Source organism: Jaculus jaculus, chromosome 14, assembly GCF_020740685.1.
Source record: "Jaculus jaculus isolate mJacJac1 chromosome 14, mJacJac1.mat.Y.cur, whole genome shotgun sequence".
Taxonomy (NCBI): domain Eukaryota; kingdom Metazoa; phylum Chordata; class Mammalia; order Rodentia; family Dipodidae; genus Jaculus; species Jaculus jaculus.
The window spans coordinates 21,350,382-21,366,541 of NC_059115.1; the positions used below are offsets into that span (position 1 = coordinate 21,350,382).

The 16,160-nt window shown below is 48.1% G+C and overlaps 1 protein-coding gene across 4 annotated transcripts in view; it reads right to left on the reverse strand.

The window, feature by feature from the left end:
* Nucleotides 1-335: 335 nt before the first annotated feature.
* Nucleotides 336-16,160, reverse strand: part of Trpm4 (transient receptor potential cation channel subfamily M member 4) — a 47,717-nt gene continuing 31,892 nt past the window's right edge. For 3 of the 4 annotated variants that reach the window (XM_045134344.1, XM_045134343.1, XM_045134346.1), the window contains 9 exons: nucleotides 15,565-15,981; nucleotides 7,535-7,667; nucleotides 6,827-7,001; nucleotides 6,477-6,654; nucleotides 1,940-2,187; nucleotides 1,678-1,810; nucleotides 1,382-1,454; nucleotides 1,199-1,305; nucleotides 336-653 (listed from right to left, as the gene is read on the reverse strand). In XM_045134344.1, coding sequence (XP_044990279.1) covers nucleotides 1,207-1,305; nucleotides 1,382-1,454; nucleotides 1,678-1,810; nucleotides 1,940-2,187; nucleotides 6,477-6,654; nucleotides 6,827-7,001; nucleotides 7,535-7,667; nucleotides 15,565-15,981 — 1,456 coding nt within the window. In that variant the 3' untranslated portion in view covers nucleotides 336-653; nucleotides 1,199-1,206. The remainder of the gene's footprint in view (nucleotides 654-1,198; nucleotides 1,306-1,381; nucleotides 1,455-1,677; nucleotides 1,811-1,939; nucleotides 2,188-6,476; nucleotides 6,655-6,826; nucleotides 7,002-7,534; nucleotides 7,668-15,564; nucleotides 15,982-16,160) is intronic. The other variant, XM_045134345.1, reaches the window with a different exon arrangement.

Consider the following 16,160-nt stretch of genomic DNA (forward strand, 5'->3'; position numbering starts at 1 on the left):
TGTTCTCCTATTGCCACAGCAGATGCAACCCACACCCACCCCTCCCCAAGAAGTAATTCCCTTGTTAGCTCCCCGTTATCTTTCCATGGGAAACTACAGACTAGTGGGGGCCCAAGTGGGTTCTTGTCTCTTGAAGTGAAAGCCACCTAAGCAGTGTGGGCAAGAGGTGCTGGGCTGAGTCAGATGTCATGAGGCTGGAAGAGGGACGGGGGCCCCCAGAAAGTTGAGACCTACCAACAAATTCCTTATGAACCCCAAGCTACCAGCCCTGGTCAGCACCCATCCCAGAAGGGTCTCAGTGCCCACCGGTTACCCAAGAATCATGCATCAGGATATGAGTCTTCTCAGGTGATTTTATTTCCCCAGTATGGGGAAGCTTTGAAATAGGGTCTGTGGTCTCTGTTCCCCTAAGGATTCTCTCCAACAGCCAGGCTCCCAGAGCTTCATCCACTCAGAGTGGGGCTTGCTCTGGGGGAAGCCGGGCCTGCTGCGGCTCCTATGGTACAGTCTGAGGTTGTTGGGAAAGGACCCACCATCACAGAATCATGGCAGGCAAGACCAACAGGTGGACAGGCTGAGAAAGGCTGGGCCTCCCTCTCAGAGGACACCTCCTGTCAGAAGTGACACCTTGAAGTCAGCTAGCAGCACTCAGTCTGGGGGAGAGAGAGAACAGGTGATGGAGGAGCGGGGGAAGGAACACAAAGAAATACACACAAGTGAGTATAGAAAGCCCTCAGAAGGGACTGGAGAGATGGATCAGCAGTTAACAGTGCTTACTTGCAAAGCCTGAGGGCTGGGGATTCAAATCCCAAGTATGCACATAAAGCCACATGCACAAACTGGTGCATGTCTCTGGAGTTCATTAGCAGTGGCAAGATTCCCTAGGGCACCCATTCCCTCTCCCACTCCCGCCCACTTGCAAATAAAATATTTTTTAAAGCCGGGTGTGTTGGCGTACATCTTTAATCACAGCAAATGGGAGGCAGAGGTAGGAGGATTGCTGTGAGTTCGAGACCAGCCTGGGACTACAGAGTGGATTCTAGGTCAGTGTGGGCTAGAGTGCGACCCTACCTCGAAAATAAAAAAAAAAAAAAAAAAAAAAAACAGAAAGAAAGCCCTCAGGATTCTGACAATGGTAGAATGTGGAGGGAACCCGGGAATTAGGAGGGACAGAGGCACTACTGGGTGGTACACTGACCTTTGGACTCAGGTGGGCTTGGGGGAGGTGGCCCCCCCTGGAGGCAGCAAAGCAGAGCGGCTCAGGGCGTCAGCTACCCAACCCAGGACACGAGTACAGTGTTGCACCTGGGGAGCAGCAGGAATGTCAAGGCAGGAGAGGGACACCCTAGCCTTCCACCCCTGCCAGACCTCAGGTCCTCACCTCGCGCTCCAGCCCTTTCAGACGCCGTTCATACTCGCGGACCTGTCCCAGCTGCTTCAGCGCAGTGTCCACCCTAGGAGGGGAGATGGTCACAGCCACAGGCGCACCCACCTACGGAAGCCGGCCCCTACTTCTCCAGCACCCCAGAATCTCGCTCACCCTATCATGCTCCATCCCCCTCGTGGGCATTTTGCAGGCCCCACCACCGTCGCTGCCTGCTCCCAACCATTGGTAACGCCGGTCCCTCCCCGGAATCCCCGCCCCCCAGACCCCATCCCTTTAGGCACCGCGCTCACTTCTGAGACGTGCGCTTCAGACGCTCAGAGTCGCTGTCCCGCTTGTCCCTGGCCCGTGCCAACAGGAAGTTCTCCTTGTGCACCGACTCCCACGTCAGCAGCCTCCGCTCGGCCTCCTTGGAGAGATAGACGCCTGCGGGGCGGAGCCCAGGGGCTCAGGCCCCGCCCACCGCGGCAGGCCACGCCTCCCCAAAAGTATCAGGGCCGGCGCCCAGGCCCTGCCCCGAGCCCCACCCAGCTGCCTTGCTGGGCCTCCGCCCACCCAGCTTTCCTCCGCAAGTCCCTCCCATGGCAGGCCGAGCTCCAGTCTCACGGAAATGCTCGAACACCGGGGAGGCGGGCACGTTAGCCCTGCGGTGCCTGCGCAGGCGCCGGATCAGGAGGCGCACGTGGGAGATGACGATAAGAGGCGGGGCCAGGGCAGGCCGAGAGTGGAATTCCCGGATGAGGCTGTAGCGCTGCGCCTTCCAGTAGAGGTCGCTGTTGCCTTGTACTTTGCTGAAGGTGTAGCTGCGGAGGCCAGAGGTCAAGGGTCACTGGAGGTCAAGGCCCAGTCAGGGTCAAGGAATCTAGATGAAGTGGCAGGTAGTATCTGTTCCAAGTGTAAGGCAGTGGACAGATATTGGGATCAATAGTAAGATCTGAGGTTATGGTAGAACTGGATTAGAAGTAAGATTCGGAGGTCAAGGTGGGCACGGTATCAGCGATCAGAGTAGAGAATGGAAGCAGGACTGGAATTGGGCTCAAAAGTCAGTCTGGGCCCGGCATGGTGGTGCATGCCTTTAATTCCAGCACTTGGGAGGCAAAAGTAGGAAGATCGCAAAGAGTTTGAGGCCACCCTGAGACTACATACTGAATTCCAGGTCAGCCTGTGCTAGAGTAAGACCCTATCTCGAAAATACAAACAAACAAAAAGACAGTTTGGGGCTGGAGAGATGGCTTAGTGGTTAAGCGCTTGCCTGTGAAGCCTAAGGACCCCAGTTCAAGGCTCGATTCCTCAGGACCCACGTTAGCCAGATGCTCAAGGGGGCTCACGGGTCTGGAGTTCGTTTGCAGAGGCTGGATGCCCTGGCACGCCCATTCTCTCTCTCTCTCTCTAACTGCCTTTTTCTCTGTCTGTCACTTTCAAATAAATAAAAATTAATTAATTAATTAAAATACATAAAAAAGTCAGTATTGCTGGGTGTGGCCTGTAATCCCAGCACTCAGGAGGCACAGGTAGGAGGATCACCGTGAGTTCAAGGCCAGCCTGATATTGGTTAGCCTGGGCAAGACTTTACCTCAAAAAAAGAAAGAAAGAAAGGAAGGAAGAAAGGAAGGAAGGAAGGAAGGAAGGAAGGAAGGAAGGAAGGAAGGAAACAAAAAAAGGACTGAAGGCTGGAGAGATGGCTCAGCAGTTAAAGCACTTGCTTAACACAATCTTGGTTCAATTCCCCATTACCCACGGAAAGCCAGATGTACAAAGTGGCACATGCATCTGGAGTTCTTGTGCAGTGGTAACAGGGCCTGGCATGCCCATAGTCTCATCCTCTCTCTGCATCTGCCTCTTTCTGTCTCTCTCAAATGAAGACTGAATGCTATAGCCTTCAGTGGGATTTATTATCCTAGGAAAGCAAGGATATTTCAACATATAAAACCAGTGAAGACGATATATCACATATCCAGGACCAAAGGAGAGAGAATCACATATTCATCTCAACTGGCACAGAAAAGGCATTTGGGGTACTGAAGAGACAGCTCACAACCAGTTGAAGGTGCATGCTTGCAAAGCCTGAAAGCCTTACAGTACGGGTTCAATTCCAGGTAAACCCAGATGTACCAAATGGCACATACACCTGGAGTTTGTTTGTAGTGGCATAATGCCCTGGCACGGCTATACTTACTCTCCTTCTGTCTAGCCTCTTTCTCTCTCAAATAAAAATACTTTTTAAAAAGAAAGAAAAGGCATTTGGCAAAATTCAACAGCATTTCATGAATTGAAAAAAATAAGCAGGACTAGAGAGGTTAAGGTGCTTACCTGCTAAGCCTATGAACCCAAGTTCAATTTTCTAGGACCCACGTAAGCCAGATGCACAAAGTGACACATGCATCTGGAGTTTGTCTGCAGTGGCTAGAGGTCCTGGTGCACCCATCCTCACTCTCCCTCTCTCTTTTTCTCCCTCTTTCTCTCTCTCAAATAAATAAATAAATCATTTTTTAAAATAAGCGAAACACTGGGGGAAACCAACTGCTCTCTAATTGGACTGAAGGCCTGCCCTATGGGAGGGAATACATGCCTGGTACTGAAAACCTAATCAAAAGCCTATGGCAGGAGGGCTGGAGAGATGGCTTAGTGGTTAAGTGCTTGCCTAAGGATCCCAGTTCAAGGTTCAACTCCCCAGGACCCACGTAAGCCAGATGCATAAAAGGGCACATGCATCTGGAGTTTGTTTGCAGTGGCTGGAGGCCCTGGCGTGCCCACTCTCTCTTATCTGCCTCTTTCTCTTTCTGTCTGTCTGTCCCTTTCAAATAAATAAATAGAAATAAACAAAAAAAATAGGAAAAAAAAGCCTATGGCTCTCTCTCTCTGCCTCTTTCTCTGTCTGTAGCTCTCAAATAAATAAATAAACAAAAAAATTTTAAAAGACAAAAAAAAGGGGCGCAAGCATCTGGAGTTTGTTTGCAGTGGCTGGAAGCCCTGGCATGCCCATTCTCTCTCTCTCTCTCTCCCCCCCCCCTCTCTCTCTGCCTCTTTCTCTGTCTGTAGTTCTCAAATAAATAAATAAAATAAACAAAAATATTTTTTAAAAAGCCTATGGCAGGGTTGGTCATGAGCCTTAGGGACATAAAGCCTGCTCTTGTCTGGATAAATTCATATTTTACTCTCACCAAATTGCCCTGAAAGCACTACTCTTAATGTTCATATTCATATATTATTGCTAATCTCACTTCTGGTTAGAGAAGCTTCTCTTTTCAGATGGCGATGACCAGTGGGATGACCCAAAAGGCAACATAGTGCTGAGAAGAAGTGACAGAGGAGTGTCCAGCACTGAAACATCTCACACCCTCCAAGGCTCAGGGTCCATTGCAGAAGAGGTGGAGGAAAGAATGTAAGAGCCAAAGGAAGGGTACCACTCCTTACATACAACTGTCCAGACAGAACTTGGCCTCGATATCCAAGACCTCGCAATGCCTAGCAATACCTACACAAGACCATCATAATAGGAGAAAAAAATGATGACGTCAAATTAAGAGAGACTAATGGGGGGGGGATATTACAAAGAGCCAAGTTATGAAGAGGAAAGTGGGGGAGGGGAGGGAAATACCATGGGTTTTTGTCTGTAAGTATAGAAGTTGTGTGTGTGTGTGTGTGTGTGTGTGTGTGTGTGTGTATATATATATATATACATATATATATATATTTTTTTTTAAATAAGCAAAACAGAAGCCAAGCATGGTGGCACATGCCTTTAATCCCAGCACTCAGGAGACAGAGGAAGGAGGATCGCCATGAGTTCTAGGCCACCCTGAGATTCCATAGTGAATTCCAGGTCAGCCTGGGCTAGTGAGACACTACCTTGAAAATAAATAAATAAAATAAAAGTTGTAGCCAGGCGTGGTGGAACACGCCTTTAATCTCAGCACTCAGGAGGGCATGGTAGGAGGATCACTGTAAGTTTGAGGCTAGCCTGGGGCTATGTGGTGAATGCCACGTCAGCCTGGGCTACAGTGAAACCCTACCTTGAAAAATAATTTTTTTAAATAAAGAGAAATTGATGAAGACACCCCAACATCAATCTTTGGCCTATACACACACATTCAAACAAAAGAAAACCCAAAAGTAAATCTTTATAATTGCACTTAATAATAGATCCAAAACTATCATCAATTAAAAAATGAAACGGGGCTGGAGTGATGGTTTAATGGTTAAGTCATTTGCTTGCAAAGCCAAAGGATTCCAGTTTGCATCTGGAGTTCGTCTGCAATGGCTGGAGGCCCTGGTGCGCCCATTCTCTCCCTTGCTCTCTCTCTCTTAAATAAATAAATACAATATATTTTTTTAAAACGAAACTGGGCTGAGCCTGGTAGCGCATGCCTTTAATCACAGCATTTAGGAGGCAGAGGTAGGAGGATCATTGTTAGTTCAAGGCCACACTGAGACTACATAGTTAATTCCAGGTCAGCCTGGACCAGAGTGAGACCCTACCTCAGAAAACCAAAAAGAAAGAAAGAGAGAGAGGGAGGGAGGGAGGGAGGGAGGGAGGGAGGGAGGGAGGGAGGGAGGGAGGAAGGAAGGAAGGAAGGAAGGAAGGAAGGAAGGAAGGAAGGAAGGAAGGAAGGAAGGAAGGAAGGAAGGGAAGAAAAAAACTGGACCGGGTGTGGTGACGCACGTCTTTAATCCCAGCACTTGAGAGCCAGAGGTAGAAGTATCATTGTGAGTTCGAGGCCACCTTGAGACTACATAGTGAATTCCATGTCAGCCTGAGCTACAGTGAAACCTCAAAAGAACAACCAACCAACCAACCAAACAAACAAAAACCAAAACAGACAAACATACATACACACTTAAAAGCATTTACCAGCCATTGTGGTACAAGCCTATGATTCCAGCATTTGGGGGGCTGAGGCAGGAGGACTGCCCCAGTACAAGATGAGGCTGGGCTACAGAGTGAGATCCTGTCCAAAAGGCACAGCAACAACAATAACAAAAGCCAAGGTCAAGAGCGAGGTCCCGCTGCACTTGACGTGAGTCAGAAGACAGAAATGATAGACCGGGCTCAGGACCCGAGGCAGCGGCTGCCCTGAAGCAGGGGTCGCACCTGAACATGGCGATGAGCAGGTTGAGCAGCAGGATGTTGGCGACCAGCAGGAAGACGACGAGCAGCAGCACCACCAGCCAGTTGGCATAGGCGGACACGCAGGAGCCAGCCCCACGACCCGCGGGCAGCGCCCAGAAGCCCTGCTCCGAGGAGCAGTTGCCATGGTCCATGAGGGCCACTGTTGAGGGGGTGGTGACAGTGGAGGTGAACAGAGGGACAGAAACCCAGAGAGAGAGAGAGAGACCCAGAGAGAGGGCAAAGACGCAGAGAAAGAGAGGGACAAAGACTGGGGGGAGGGGGATGGTAGGACAGAGACCCAGACAGAGGGGACAGGTCCTGCACCTCCCTACCGTCCATGTCCTCCTGGGGAATCTGCCCAAAGATCTGCAGGTAGGGCCGGTAGAAGACCCGACGCAGGATATTGGGAAGGTCACGGTCCCGGGGCCTCAGGAGCCCCTCCGTGGCCACCCCATAGGCCACCAGCCACACACCGAGGAAGAAGAGGAAGAAGAACACATCCTTCATCTGCAAGCAGGAACGTGGTTGAGGCTGGCCCTCTCCTTCCCTTCCCAAGCCAACCCCTTCCCCAGAGCACACCCCTGCTTCCCCAAAGTCCTCCCAGACAGAGCCCAGGCTTCTCCCTCCTCTGGCGCCATTGCTTCCTCCCCAAAGCCCCACACATTCCCTGTCCCCATCTCCCTGCCCTAGGCCCGCCCACCCAAAGCCCTACCCCTCCCTGATCCCACTCGTGCCTAGCCACACCCACCTCATCCCAAAGCTCCACCCTTCCCTGACCCTACCTGTCCCTCTAGACCCCACCCCTTCCCTTGCAGGGCCTCCATCTCCCTCAATGTCTCATCCCCCCTCCTCTCAGGTTCTTAGGTGCCCTCCAGGTCCCGCCCCTCCCTACAGACCCCGCCCACCTCCAGGCCCCTCCCCTTTCCTCCGGGACTGTCCCTCGCTTCTTCCCTCCAGAGCCCAGTCTTCCCCCAGGCCTCACCCCTCCTTGCCAATCTACCCCTTCCCCACCTCCCATCCCCCCTACCCCTGGGCCTCACCATCTTGCTCACGATGACAATCTTGGGCCCCAGCTGTTTGTTCACCGTAAAGATGTGCAGCAGCCGCAGCGTGAAGATCATGAAGTCCAGGCAGAGGACTGTGCGGCCCAGGTCATACAAGCTAGGAGTCAGCCTAGGGTGGGGGGAGAGATGTGTGGTCACATGATGCCAGTGAAGATAGGTGTCTCTCCAACACCCTGCTTATGTGGATCTCAGGCCTCCTGGGGCAAGGCCTGTACTCTGACTCCTCAGAGGGCTTTCTCGAATCTTCTCAGTACCTGATTTGGCCTGCAGGATACCTGCATCCATTACAAATAACAGATGGCCTCAGCAAAAGCCCCTTGAACAATCAATTTAAGAGCCAAACATGTGGTACAATGTTATCTCAGCACTAGGGAGGCTGACAGGGGAGAATTACTGAGAGTTTTGTCAGCCTGAAATACAGAGTGAGATCCTGGTCTCAAAATAAATAAATAAGTAAGTAAGTAAATAAGTAAGGCTAGAGAGATATCTCAGTGGCCAAGGGACTTGCCTGCAAAGCCTAAGGACCTAGGTTTGATTCTACAGTACCCACATAAGCCAGATAAACAAGGTGGTGCATGTGTCTGGAGTTCGTTTGCAGTGGCAGGACGCCCTAAAGCAGATGAGAATATAAGAAAGGCAATAGCCAAGCGCAGTGGCGCACACCTTTAATCCCAGCACTGGGCAGGCAGAGATGGGAGGATTGCTGTGAGTTCAAGACCAGCCTGAATGAGTTCTAGGTCAGCCTGGGCTAGAGCAAGACCCTACCTCAAAAAAAAAAAAAAAAAGAAATTGATCCCAAAGCTACCTAGTAGCCAGGAATGCATAAACTAAAACGAGAAGGGGTCGATTTTACCAGCCAGATTGACAAAAGTATTAAAGATTGATAACTACAAAATGTTAGGTGCTGTATCAGTATTGTCCACCATGTCCTCACGGGGGCGCTCGCTGGCCCCGTTGGTAGGCCTATAAATGGAAGATGCTATTTAGAAGGAACCGTTTCCAAGCCAGGAATAGCTGTGCCCTCTGATCCACTCCCTTTATCTTGGGGATGTCAACTTTTATCATTGGGGAGCAATAAAAAAAATAGAAATAGCCAGGGGTGATGGCGCACACTTTTAGTCCCAGCACTCAGGAGGCAGAAGTAGGCGGATCGCCATGAGTTGGAGGCCACCCTGAGACTACATAATGAATTCCAAGTCAGCCTGGGCAGAGTGAAACCCTACCTCAAAAACAAAACAAAATAAAAAAACAAAACAGGAGGCTTGGTGGCGCCCTCCTTTTATTCCCAGAACTTGGGTAGGAGGATTGCTGTGAGTTTTGAGGCCAACCTGAACTACAGAGTTCCAGATCAGTCTGGGCTAGAGTAAGACCCTACCTCAAAGAAGAAAAAAAAAAAAAAAAAAAGTAAAGCCCTAAATGCCCATTCAGAGAAGATTGGCACAGTTGCAGTTACAGCATGATTCATCCTTCCACTGTGGAGGTGGCTGGACAGTTCCTTGCAAGATGTGATTCTTGGCATTTTCCCCAAGCAATGATTCTTCCAGCCCTGGGAGAGTGGTGTGCTGGTAAAATGTATCAAATAACATGTGTCACATTCCTAAGGCACTGTAGCACAAAGTCTTGGTCCTTTCATTTCAAAGAACATTTTATTTAAAAAAAAATGGATAAACAGAATATTAGTCAGCTGCAAAAGCCTTGATCTCTTTGCTCACTGTGTAGATAAATTATTAATACCAAGTTACTTTGTTTCATCCTAACATACCATGGAGGAAGCTGGTCTTCCAGTGTTTTGTCAACTGAAGGAAGCTTCACTAAGGGGGTAATCCTGTAACCCTGGATTAACTACCCAGGGCTTTTGTCTTCTTTCTGGATACTGGGAATTCAACCTAGGACCTTGCAGATGCTTGGCGGGCAGGGTACCACTAAACCACACGCCCTCAGCCACTCACTGTGGATTGCAGGCAGGAGCTCTACTGCTGAGCTACATCTCCAGCCCTCTTTTTACTTTAATTTTTTTGTTTTTTGAGGTAGGGTCTCATTCTAGCTCAGGCTGACCTGGAATTCACTATGTAGTCTCAGGATGGCCCCAAACTCACAGTGATCCTCCTACCTCTGCCTTGCAAGTGCTGGGCTTAAAGGCATGTGCCACCACACCTGGCTCTTACTTTAATATTTTTAAAATTTTATTTATTTATTATTTGAGAGAGCAAGAGAGGGAAAGAGGCAGACAGAGAGAGAAAGACAGACAGACAGAGAATGGGCACGCTAGAGCCTTCAGCCACTGCAAATGAACTCCAGACGAATGCGTCTCCTTGTGTATCTGGCTTATGTGGGTCCTGGGGAATCAAACCGAGGTCCTTTGGCTGTGCAGGCAAATGCCTTAACTACTAAGCCATCTCTCCAGCCCTCTTACTTACTTTAATTTTGAGAGAGGGTCTCAATAATCTGCCCAGGCTGGCCTTGGACTTATTTATTTACTTATTTATTTATATTTGGTTTTTCAAGGTAGGGTCATGCTCTAAGCCCAGGCTGATCTGGAATTCACTATGTAGTCTCAGGCTGGCCTCAAACTTATGGCAATCCACCGACCTCAACCTCTCAAATGCTGGAATTAAAGGCATGCGCCATCATGCCCAGGGAACTCGTATTTTTTTTTTAATATATATTTTAGGGCTGGAGAAATGGCTTAGTAATTAGGGCATTTGCCTGCAAAGTCAAAGGACCCAGGTTCAATTCCCCAGAACCCACATAAGCCAGATGCACAAGGGGCACATACATCTGGAGTTTGTTTGCAGTGGCTGGAGGCCCTGGTGTGCCCATCTTTGTCGGTCTCTCTTCTCTCTCTCTCTCTCTCTGCTTGATATGCAGACATGTAGATCAATGGAACAGAATAGAGGACCCAGATAAAAGTCCGGGTAGCTATAGCCACCTGATATTCGACAAAAATGCCAAAATTACTCATTGGAGAAAAAACAGCCTCTTCAGCAAATGGTGCTGGGAAAACTGGATATGTATCTGTAGAAGGATGAAAATAGATCCTTATCTCTCTCCATGCACAAGAATTAAGTCCAAATGGATCAAAAACTTTAATATCAGACCTGAAACTCTGACACTGATAGAGGAAAAATTAGGGGAAACCCTTCAACATATTGGTCTTCTCAAAGACCTTCTGAATATAAACCCAATTGCTCAGGCAATAAAACCACAGATTATAGGCTGGAGAGATGGCTTAGCAGTTAAGTGCTTGCCTGTGAAGCCTAAGGACCCTAGTTTGAGGATCCATTCTCCGGGACCCACATAAACCAGATGCGCAAAGTGGCACATGCATCTGGAGTTCATTTGCAATGGCTAGAGGCTCTGGCACACCCATTTCTCTCTCTATCTGCCTCTTGCTCTGTCTGATGCTCTCAAATAAACAAGAAATTTTTTTTTTAAATCCTTTAAAACCACAGATTAACTGCTGAGGCCTCATGAAATTACAAAGTATGGCAAAAGACATTGTGAATAGAGCAAAGAGGTAACCTACAGAATGGGAGAAAACTTTTGCCAGCTATACAATTGAGGATTAATATATAGTACATACAAAGAACTAAAAAAAATTAATAAAAAATCAAACAACCCAACTGTGGAGATTTGAATCAGGTGTCCCCCATAAACTTAGGTGTTCTGAATGCTAGGTTCCCAGCTGATGGAGATTTAGGAATTAACACCTCCTGGAGGGAATATATTGTTGGGGGCAGGCTTACAGCCAATTTCTTCTTGCCAGTGTTTGGCACACTGTCCTGTACCTGTTGTCCACCTTAGTGGGCCAGGGGGTGATGTCCACCCTCTGGTCATGCCATCGTTTTCCCCTGCCATTGTGGAGCTTCCACTCGAGCCTGTAAACCAAAATAAACCTCTTTTTCCCCCAAGCTGCTCTTGGTTTGGTGATTTCTACCAGCATTGTGAACCGAACTGCAACACAATTAAAAAATGGGCTATGGAACTAAATAGAAAGTCCTCAAAAGAAGAAATACAGGTGGCATACAAACAGGTTAAAAAATGTTCTACATCCCTAGTCATCAGGGAAATGCAGATTAAAACTACGTTGAGATTCCATCTCACTCCTGTCAGATTGGCTACCATCATGAAAACAAATGATCATAAATGCTGGCGTGATGTGGAAAAAGAAGAACCCTTCTACACTGTTTGTGGGAATGCAATCTAGTCCAGCCATTGTGGAAATCAGTGTGGAGGTTCCTGAGACAGCTAGAAATAGATTTACCATATGACCCAGCTATAGCCCTCCTAGGCATATATGCTAAGGACTCATCTCACTACCTTAGAGATACTTGCTCAACCATGTTTATTGCCACTCTATTCACAATAGCTGGGAAATAGAAACAACCTAGATGCCCCTCAACTGATGAGTGGATAATGAAGATATGACACATTTACACAATGGAGTTGTACTCAGTGGTAAAGAAAAATGAAGTTATGAAATTTACAGGAAAATGGATGGATCTGAAAAGGATTATACTAAGTGAGATAACCCAGGCCCAGAAAGCCAAACATCACATGTTCTCTCTCATATATGGATCCTAGTTACAAATGATTGGACTTCTATGTGAGTAGGAAGAAAACTCAGTAGCAAAGCCCAGTAATCTAGAAAGGAGATACAAAGGAAATAGAAAAGGAGGGAGGGAGGATACTTAATAGGATGGTATTGTATATATGTAAGTAGAAGAACAGATTAATGGGGGTGGAAAGGCCTAAGTGAGGTCAAGGGAAGAGATTGAGTAAAGGAAAGGTGGAGGGAAGTCTAATCATAATCTAAGAGGATATAAATAAGTAATATGGAAACCTACTATTTTGGGCACTGGAACACTCAAGAGCCATAGATTATAACTAGAAAATTTTCAGTGCCAGGGATGGGATACTTTCCAATGAGTTGTTGTTCAGGGATGTCCCTGATGCCCCCAAAACATTACAGGCCATTACCGAGGCCCTTGGTTTCCCACCAGGAACAGATGGTAAGACCCTATTGCTGAAGACTCCACATATTTGGGCTGCAGGTCACTGAGAAACCCTGCTGCAGCTGAGCTAAAAACATCCTCCATGTAGACCAGCAGACAAAAAGCTGGAAAAAGCCATGCTGCATGCAGTTCAATGGGAGAAAGAGAAATTAACAATGAAGAGACCCAAGAGTGGACACTGCAAGCCTTATATTTGGCCAGCCAGGTCAAATGAGCCAATGGGTGCAATAGCGCCTGGACACTACGTACAAAAGACCATCATAATAGGAGGAAAAGATCATGACATCAAAATAAAAGAGACTGATTGAGAGGGGGAGGGGATATGATGGAGAATGGAGTTTCAAAGGGGAAAGTGGGAGGAGGGAGGGAATTACCATGGGATATTGTTTTCAATCATGGAAGTTGCCAATAAAAAAAAAAAAGTAAATTAAAAAAAAATAAAAAAAATCACGGGCTGGAGAGATGGCTTAGCGGTTAAGCGCTTGCCTGTGAAGCCTAAGGACCCTGGTTCGAGGCTCGGTTCCCCAGGACCCACGTTAGCCAGATGCACAAGTGGGCTCACGCGTCTGGAGTTCATTTGCAGTGGCTGGAAGCCCTGGCGCGCCCGTTCTCTCTCTCTCCCTCTATCTGTATTTCTCCCTGTGTCTGTTGCTCTCAAATAAATAAATTTAAAAAAATAAAATAAAATAAAAAATCAGCTGGGCATAGTGGTGCATGCACTTAATTCCAGCACTTGGGAAGCTGAGGTAGGAAGATTTCCATGAGTTCAAGGCCACCCTGAGACTACATAGTGAATTCTAGGTAAGCCTGGGCTAGCCTGAGACCTTTCCTTTAAAAAAAAAAAAAGTCAGATGAGACACATCACATATCACTATGCCAGAATGGGATGAATGAGTAGTTGTCATAAGGCAATGGGGTTAAGAGTTCTGATGTTCCCGATCTGGAAATACACTGACAGTTTCCTCACAAAGCCTCTTTGTTTTCTACTCAAGAAAGTGTGAAGTTACCCATCAGATTCTGACTGCTTGTTCCTAGTTCTCTGCCAAAAATGCTCTTCTTTCTGAGCTAGTCTGGGTAGTGAAGTGAGACTCTTTCTCAAAAACAAGAAAATTCAAGGCTAGAGAGATGGCTTAGTAGTTCAGGTGTTTGCCTGCAAAGCCAAAGGATCCCAGTTCGAGTCTCCAGGACTCACATAAGCCAGATGCACAAGGGGGTGCATCTGGAGTTCGTTTGCAATGGCTAGAGGCCTGCCCATTCTCTCACTCTCTGCCTCTTCTCTCTATCAAATAAATAAATAAATAATATATATATATATATTTTTTAATTTAAAAAAATAAACAGAACCGGGCGTGGTGGTGCATGCCTTTAATCCCAGCACTTGGGAGGAAGAGGTAGGAGGATTGCCATGAGTTCAAGGCCACCCTGAGATGACAGAGTTAATTCCAGGTCAGCCTGGACCAGAGTGAGACCCTACCTCGAAAAACCAAACCAAAAAAAAAAAAAAAAGAAAAAAAAACAGAAAAATCAGGGCCAGGCATGGTGGCACACATGTCTAATCCCAGCATTTGGGAGGCAGAGGTAGGAGGATCACCTTGAGTTCGAGGCCACGCTGAGACTCCATAGTGAATTCCAGGTCAGCCTGGACTAGAGTGAAATTCTTGATAAAAAAAAAAAAGGGGGGGGGAGAGAAAGGAAGACTCAGGCTAGAGAGATGACTCAGTGGTTAAGGCGCTTGCCAGATCCCACTTAGCCAGATGCAACAGTGACACAAGCATGCAATGCTACACATGCCCACAAGGAGATGCACGCGCCTGGAGTTTGTTCACAGCGGCTGAAGGGCTCTCTGGCACACTCATTCTTTTCTCTCTCTGCCTTTCTCAAAAAATAAATAAATAAATAAATAAATAAATAAATAAATAAATAAATAAATAAATAAATCAAGGGGCAGTTGGTAGCTTGCCTAGTATGCATGAAACCCTGGGTTGAATTCCTAGTATTATATAAACTTGGTCAGATGGTACACAACTGTAATCTCAGCAACTGGAAGGAGCATCAGGAATCCAAGATCATTCTTGGCTAAATAAGGAGTTTGAAGCTAGCTGGATTGCATGAAACCCTGTCTTATTAAAAAAAAAAAAAAAAAAAAAAGTCAGCTATGGTTGTACACACCTTTTACTCCAGCACTCAGAAAGTTGAGGCAGGATGATGTAAACTATAGGCCAGCCTACACAACAGATTGAGAATGTGTCTCAAGAACAGGGGGCAGGAGAGATGACTTAGTGGGTAAAGTGCTTACAGTGAAAGCATAAGGATCTAAGTTTGGGTCCCCAGCACCCACACATACAATCCCAGCACTGGGGAAATGAAGATAAGAGGATTTCTGGGGCTTCCTGGCTATCCAGTCTAACCTAAATGGTGAGCTCCAAGCCAGTGAGAGACTCTGTATCAAATGAGGTAGCTAGCATTCCTAAGGATGCCACCCATGGCTGTCCTCAGGCCTCCACACACATACATGCATGCACACACACATATAAACATTAAAAAAAAAAATCAGAACCAGGCCCAGTGATTCACTGTTATTAATCCCGGCACACAGGAGGCTGAGGTAGGAGGATCACCAAGAGTTCAAAGCCAGTCTGGGATAATGAGTGAGTTCCAGGTCAGTCTGGACTAGAGTAAGACCTTACTGCAACACCTCCCTCCCAACCCCGCCAAAAAAATCCTTTTTTTATGGCTGGGATGTAACCCGACTTAGTATGCAAGAGAGCTCAAGTTTGATCCCCAGCATCAAAAGATTAATAGATAATACTAACAAATAAATAGCCAACCCAGAGTGGGATATAGTTGTGAACAGCTGGCCACCAAGGTGACCCTAGGGTGCTCTGGAGAAAAGACTGGGTTGTCCCCACCTGAGACCGTGGCGCCCCCTAGAGGACGCAGGGCATTCGCGCTATGGCGCCTCCTGGAGGGCAGACGGTACATGACACTCACCTGCAGCCCACGCCCAGCAGGAAACAGGCCAGAGCTAACAGGTCACACTGGTTCCAGGTGTCAGTGAGGTAGAGGTGCAGGCGATGGCGCAGTGGGGCCTGGCCGGGCCCGGGTCCCCCGCTGGCCAGGCTCCCCCAGCCGCCCCCCAGGCCTTGGCGCAGCTCCTCACAGAGCAGCGTGAAGGCCCAGAAGTAGAGCAGCAGCTCAGCGGGCCCCGGTGCCGCGGGCTGGAAGTCCACGAGAAGCACGCGTGCAAACAGCAGCAGGAACAGCAGGTAGCTGACCACGTTGCCCAGGAAGGCAGTCACGGGCGCCCCCCAGAAATGTGACCAGCGCTGGGAGCAGCCACCACAGCAGCCCATGCGGCCATGACGTCGGCGTCTGGTGAGGGGCATCTTTATCTGGGACTCCTGCGGCCTGTGGGAGAGGACAGAGGTCTCACTGACCTGGATCCTGCCTACCCTGGGACTCAGCCTGCAACCTTGCCCATCTGACCTCCTTGCCCTTGGCCCTGAGAACCCAAACCCAGGTCTTGCAGACACTATCTTAAGCGGAAGGTGGTGGCTCACTGCTTGTCATCCCAACACTGCGGGCTG